Source organism: Benincasa hispida, chromosome 7 (assembly GCF_027475165.1).
Source record: "Benincasa hispida cultivar pf3 chromosome 7, pf3_genome.v1.1, whole genome shotgun sequence".
NCBI lineage: Eukaryota > Viridiplantae > Streptophyta > Magnoliopsida > Cucurbitales > Cucurbitaceae > Benincasa > Benincasa hispida.
Genome location: NC_143484.1, coordinates 7,635,603 through 7,641,632, shown reverse-complemented (window position 1 = coordinate 7,641,632; position 6,030 = coordinate 7,635,603). Strand labels below are relative to the sequence as shown.

Here is a 6,030-nt window from a genome sequence, read left to right as displayed (position 1 = left end):
CCACGTGCATGTGGGTAGTTATGAATGAGAGGCCGAAGTATGGGTCTCTTGGCCGGTAATAAACGTTGGGAGCTAGAGCGGTTAGGCTCATTCTTAACTAGGGAATAATAATGTTTAAAGATGTCTAAGAATGGTTTAAAGCTACATTTAGAGACAATTGCTTGAGTTACTCATTAGTATATTTACATGTTTATAGTGATGGAATGTTCGATGTTATACGATTCTATAGTTGCTCACTGGCTTTTAGCTCACAAAATTTCTGTGTTTTTCCCTTTTCAGGTAGTGGTAAGTTTCCTCAGGGTTGATCCTGCTGCTGCTTGCCACTGAAAGACTCGGCTTATTAAGAACACTTAAGTTGATGATCTGTTTATGTACACATGTTTTTTAGAGGGACTAGGGCTTCTTTAGGAATGTTTGGGCTATCTGTGAATAATTTTCTGTAAATTTTATGTCATGACTGTATGCATGTATTTATGTAATCTTTGTAGAACCTTAAGGGAGGTTTGCTGTATGCGTATATTACTAATGTTTAAACAGGTTGGTATTTAGATTAGAAGGCTTGGGCAGTGGGTGCTGGCAGTAGGGCTAGTAACTACCACGGTCATATCCTCTTCCAGAATAAAAGGGTAATCTGGGTAGGGGTGTGACAAGTTGGTATCAGAGCATAAGATTTCGGAATGAGAGGGGAAGTTCATGCATAGGTCTAAGTCCCTAAGTGTGAGTCCCTAACATATGTACATTGTATTAGGTGAAATGCCGAGGCAACGTGGCAGACCAAGTAAAAAGATAGGTGGCAGGCATACCGACCCGACCAATAGGGGCCTGGAGGTTAGAGAGAACCCACCGGGTGGGAAAAAGAAGGTGAATGATCTAGTGAGTCAGGAAACGATGTTTGAGGGAGAGTCTAGTACTCCCCAGGCAAGGGCAGATTCTCAGCTAGAAGATTGACAGGATACTGCAAAGATTAGCAGCCAGTGTTGTCTCTGTACGAGTCGACCCAGAGAAGAAATATGGTATTAAGATGTTTAAAACCCTAGGGGCTGTGACATTTGAAGGTACAATAGATCCGGCTGAAGTTGAGTTATGGCTGGATGTACTTGAAAAATGTTTCAATGTTATGAGTTGTCCAGAGGACAGGAAAGTAAGACTTGCCACTTTTCTACTACAGAAAGGAGCAGAGAAATGTGGAAAGTGTTATCTGCCAGACGAACCAGCACAGATGCGATGTTATGGCCTGAGTTCAGAAAGGCCTTTGAAGACAAGTATTACACCAGCTCGTTTCGGGATCCAAAAAGGGATGAGTTCCTCAGATTAACGTAGGGAACAATGTCAATGGCGGAATATGAGTAGAAATTTACAGAGTTATCACAGTATGTTCTGTCGATTATTGCTGAGGAAAGAGATAGATGCAGGAAATTTGAACAAGGTTTAAGGAAGGAAATGGAAACTCCGGTGACGTCTACGGCTAATTGGCTAGATTTTAACCAGTTAGTAGAAACAACAACACGAGTCGAGCGGAGTTCGACAGATGATGAGCAGTTGCCAAGAGGCAGCGAGGCAGTAGTAGGGCCTAGAGACAGGGGATCCCGACCTCCAATTGCAACTCAGACTAGTGGATGCCCATTAAAGAGAACCAGTTGGCAGGGATCCAAGAAAAGAAAAACGAGACCCTCGGACAATGCAGTTAGCCGACCAGAGATGCCACGAGCTGATAAGTCGGTAGCCAGCACACAAAAGAGACCGACGTGCCCTAGTTGTGGCAAGAGGCATTTTAGAGCATGCTATAGTGGCAGAGGTGTATGCTTTCAATGTGGACAAACAAGGCATTTCAAGAGGGACTGTCCCCAGGTGAACAGGGACGTCCCAACAGCACAACAGCCAACTTCCCAGACAGTTAACCAACTAAAGAGTGCTGGAAATCGAAGCGAAGGGTCAAGTGGTGTCAAGCAAAAGAATGTCATAGGTCAAGCTCAGCAGTAGGGATGAGTGTATGTCGTGACACGCCAGGAGGCAGCGGAGTCTCCAGATGTTGTGAACGGTAATATCATAGTATGTGGACAGTCTGCTTATGTACTATTTGATCCTAGTACCACACATTCATTTATATCTAGCATGTATGCATCTAGTATAGATAGGGTGGTAGAACTTATGCCTGAAGAGTTATTTATCTCTACCCATTTGGGAGATGTGATAACAGTAGATAGATGTTATAATCATTGTGAGGTACTGATCAATGGTCAGAACTTCTATGCTGATTTACTTCCGTTGGAACTATTAGAGTTTGATGCTATACCGAGGATGGATTTTCTAAGTAAGTATCGTGCTTCAGTAGACTATTACAAGAAGGAGGTGGTACTCACAAAATCAAATGGCCAAGATGTAATGCTGACAGGAATCAATAGATTAGCCGTGGGGAATCTGATATCGACAGTGAAAGCTCAAAAGCTACTGAGCAAGGGATGTAAAGCCTATCTGGCTCATGTAGTGGTTGCTCAAGGGAAAGAGCTGAACCCAAAAGATGTCCTAGTGGTAAATGATTTTTGGGATGTATTTCCTAAAGAACTATCGAGATTACCACCCGACAGGGAGGTGGAGTTTACTATGGACTTAATTCCAGGAACAACTCCTATATCGCAGGCACCATATAGAATGGTGCCATCTGAGTTGAAGGAATTAAATGTTCAGTTGCAAAAGTTAATTGACAAGAGATACATTCGACCTAGTGTATCGCCTTGAGAAGCTTCGATATTGTTTGTGAGGAAGAAAGACGGTACACTTAGATTGTGTATCGACTATAGGCAGCTGAATAAGGTAACGATTAAGAACAAATATCCATTACCACGCATTGATGATTTGTTTGATTAGCTAAGAGGAGCCACGGTGTTTTCAAAAATAGACCTGAGATTGGGTTATCATCAACTGAAAGTGAAAGAAGTTGACATTCCTAAAATCGCATTTAGAACAAGATATGGACATTATGAATTTTTAGTAATGCCATTTGGATTGACAAATGCCCCTGCGGTATTCATGGATCTTATGAACAGGATATTTCATCCCTACTTGAACCAGTTCGTGATAGTATTCATTGATGATATACTGGTGTATTCTGGTAGTAGGGAGGATCATACAATCCACTTGAGGATAGTATTGAAGACATTGCGAGATAGGCAGTTGTATACTAAATTCAGTAAATGTGATTTTTGGTTAGATCGGGTGGTATTTCTTGGGCATGTTGTTTCAACAGAGGGCAATGGATGCCCAGAAGACGGAAGCAATAGTTAATTTGGAACGACCCACGACTGTTTCAGAGATACGCAGTTTCCTAGGTTTGGCAGGTTATTATCGGAGGTTTGTGGAGGGTTTCTTTAAGATAGCCCTTCCGTGTGACGAACCTGACCAAGAAAAGCATGAGGTTTGAATGGTCGTCAGAGTGTGAGCATAGTTTCCAAGAGCTGAAACAGAGACTAGTATCAACACCAATGCTTACCATGCCTGTTCCAGGTAAGGAATTTGAGATTTATTGTGACGCATCCCGACAAAGATTGGGATGTGTGTTGATGCAGGATGGAAAAGTGATTGCATATGCCTCTCGTCTACTTAAGAAACACGAGTGCATTTATCCTACATATGATCTGGAGTTGGCAGCAGTTGTTTTGGCTCTGAAGTTGTGGAGACACTACTTATTTGGAGAGCACTGCAGAATATTTACAAATCACAAAAGCTTAAAATATATCTTTGATAAAAAAGAGATAAATCTAAGACAAAGAAGATGGATTGAATTGATCAAAGATTATGACTGTTCCATCGAGTACCACTCTGGCAAGGCTAATGTTGTAGCAGATGCACTAAGTAGGAAATCCTCGGGACCAAAGGCCATTATTAGTTCAATAAGAGGAATGCTATTACAGGAGTTCAAGAATTCTAGAACCGCCTTATCAATGGAATTGTTAGGAGGAATGATAGCTTTTTTCCAGATAAGGCCTACCTTAGTAGAAAACCATAAACAGGATCAGTTGGAATACCCTGATCTTCAGAAGATTGCTGATGATGTAAGTAAGGGCATCAGGGTTGACTTTCAACTGGGAACAAACAATGTACTAGAAAATGAGGGGAGAATATGTGTGCCTAACAAACTACAGCTTAAATAAGCCATTCTAGAGGAAGCACATAGTTCCACTTATGCTATACATCTAGGAAGCACCAAGATGTATAGAACTTTGAAGAAATATTACTGGTGGCCTGGGATGAAGAGAGACATAGCAGAATATGTGGACTGATGTATAATCTGTCAACAAGTAAAACCTGAAAGACAAAAACCAGCAGGATTACTCAATCCACTCCCAGTGCCTGAGTGGAAGTGGAAGCATATGACAATGGACTTTCTATTTGGATTGCCTAAGACACCCTCAGGATTTGATGGCATTTGGGTAATAGTCGATAGACTAACCAAGACGACCAAGTTTATACCAGTAAAAGTTACTTTAACACTAGACCGTCTAGCTAAGATTTATATGGATAAGATAATCACTCAATATGGAGCTCCAGTGTCGATAGTGTCAGACCGGGACTCGATGTTCACTTCAAAATTTTGGCCAAGTTTACATAAGGCTATGGGCACTAAATTACATAAGGCACGGCTTTTCATCCGCAAACAGACGGACAGTCAAAAAGAACTATACAGACACTGGAAGATATGTTAAGAGCTTGTGTACTACAATTCAAAGGAAGTTGGGATACACACTTATCGTTGATTGAATTTGCCTACAACAATAGCTACCATTCTAGTATCAGAATGGATCCCTATGAAGCATTGTACGGCCGACCTTACAGGACCTCAGTATGCAGGAACGAAGTCGAAGAACGACAATTATTGGGTCCAGAATTAGTTCAACAAACAACAAAGAATGTGAAACTTAGCAGGGATAATCTTAAGGCGGCTCACAATAGATAAAAGAGCTATGCTGATAAGCGAAGAAGAGAACTAGAATTTGAAGTCGGAGAATGGGTATTTCTTTGGTTGTCCCCATGGAAAGAAATTCTCCGGTTTGGGAGAAAAGGGAAGTTAAGTCCACGATACATCAGACCATATGAAGTTGTGGAACGGGTTGGTCCATCAGCTTATAGGTTGCAGTTACCGATGAAGCTAGCTCATATTCACGACGTATTTCATGTGTCAATGCTAAGGAAATATGTGCCTGATCCAATGCACATACTAGCAACACAACCGGTACATCACAAAGAATATTTATCTTACGAGGAAAAAGCCATTGAGGTTTTGGATAGGAAAGACCAGGTACTCAGAAATAAGACGATTCCTTTGGTGAAGGTGCTACGGCGTAATCATGGAATCGAGGAAGCTACTTGGGAACCTGAAGAGCAAATGAGGAAGAGATATCCTCAACTTTTCAAATGATAAATTAGGTAAATTTCGAAGACGAAATTTCTTTTAAGGGGGGATGATTGTAAACCCCGAACTTTAGGTTTTCTAGATAAGCATGTTAGCCAAAGGAATGTTATATTACATATTTATTAAAGTACCAATTAATGTTTATTTATAGGAATTATAATGGTAGGGAAGGAAAAACATATTAAATGAGGGGTGACGTGGCGGTTAACCCTTGAACTCGAGAGATGGCGGAAGTTTCAGGAAGAGGAACTTCAAAGGCATGGTTTCGACAATTGACATGAGCAAATTTAGTAAAATCAGTGCCATTCGAAAACTGAGAGAATCTAGTTTGTGAGGTTGTCCTATTGTAGAAACATTACGGAGGAGAAGAACAAGAAGTGAAGAAAGTTCAGAGGTGGTAGAATCTCGGGTTAGTCAGGGCCTAGGGTGAAGATTGGAAGTTCTAGGCCAAACTATAAGGCATTTCAGCTAAAAGTTTAAAGTAAGAAAGTTACTTAATTCTAAACAAGTTTGTAGAAGAAAGTTTCTTAAAAAGAGCTCTGGATTTTGAGTTATGAATTTTTGAAGTTATAACAGGGAATCGATGCATAAGCAGACAACTACTTAGGAAGAACAAACAAACA

The 6,030-nt window shown here is 40.9% G+C and overlaps 1 protein-coding gene across 1 annotated transcript; it reads left to right on the top strand.

The window, feature by feature from the left end:
* Positions 1-2,112: 2,112 nt before the first annotated feature.
* LOC150034894 (uncharacterized) lies at positions 2,113-2,736 on the top strand. The gene has a single exon (XM_090315167.1). It carries the CDS (start codon positions 2,113-2,115, stop codon positions 2,734-2,736), a length of 624 nt encoding a protein of 207 aa, XP_090171293.1.
* Positions 2,737-6,030: the final 3,294 nt, after the last annotated feature.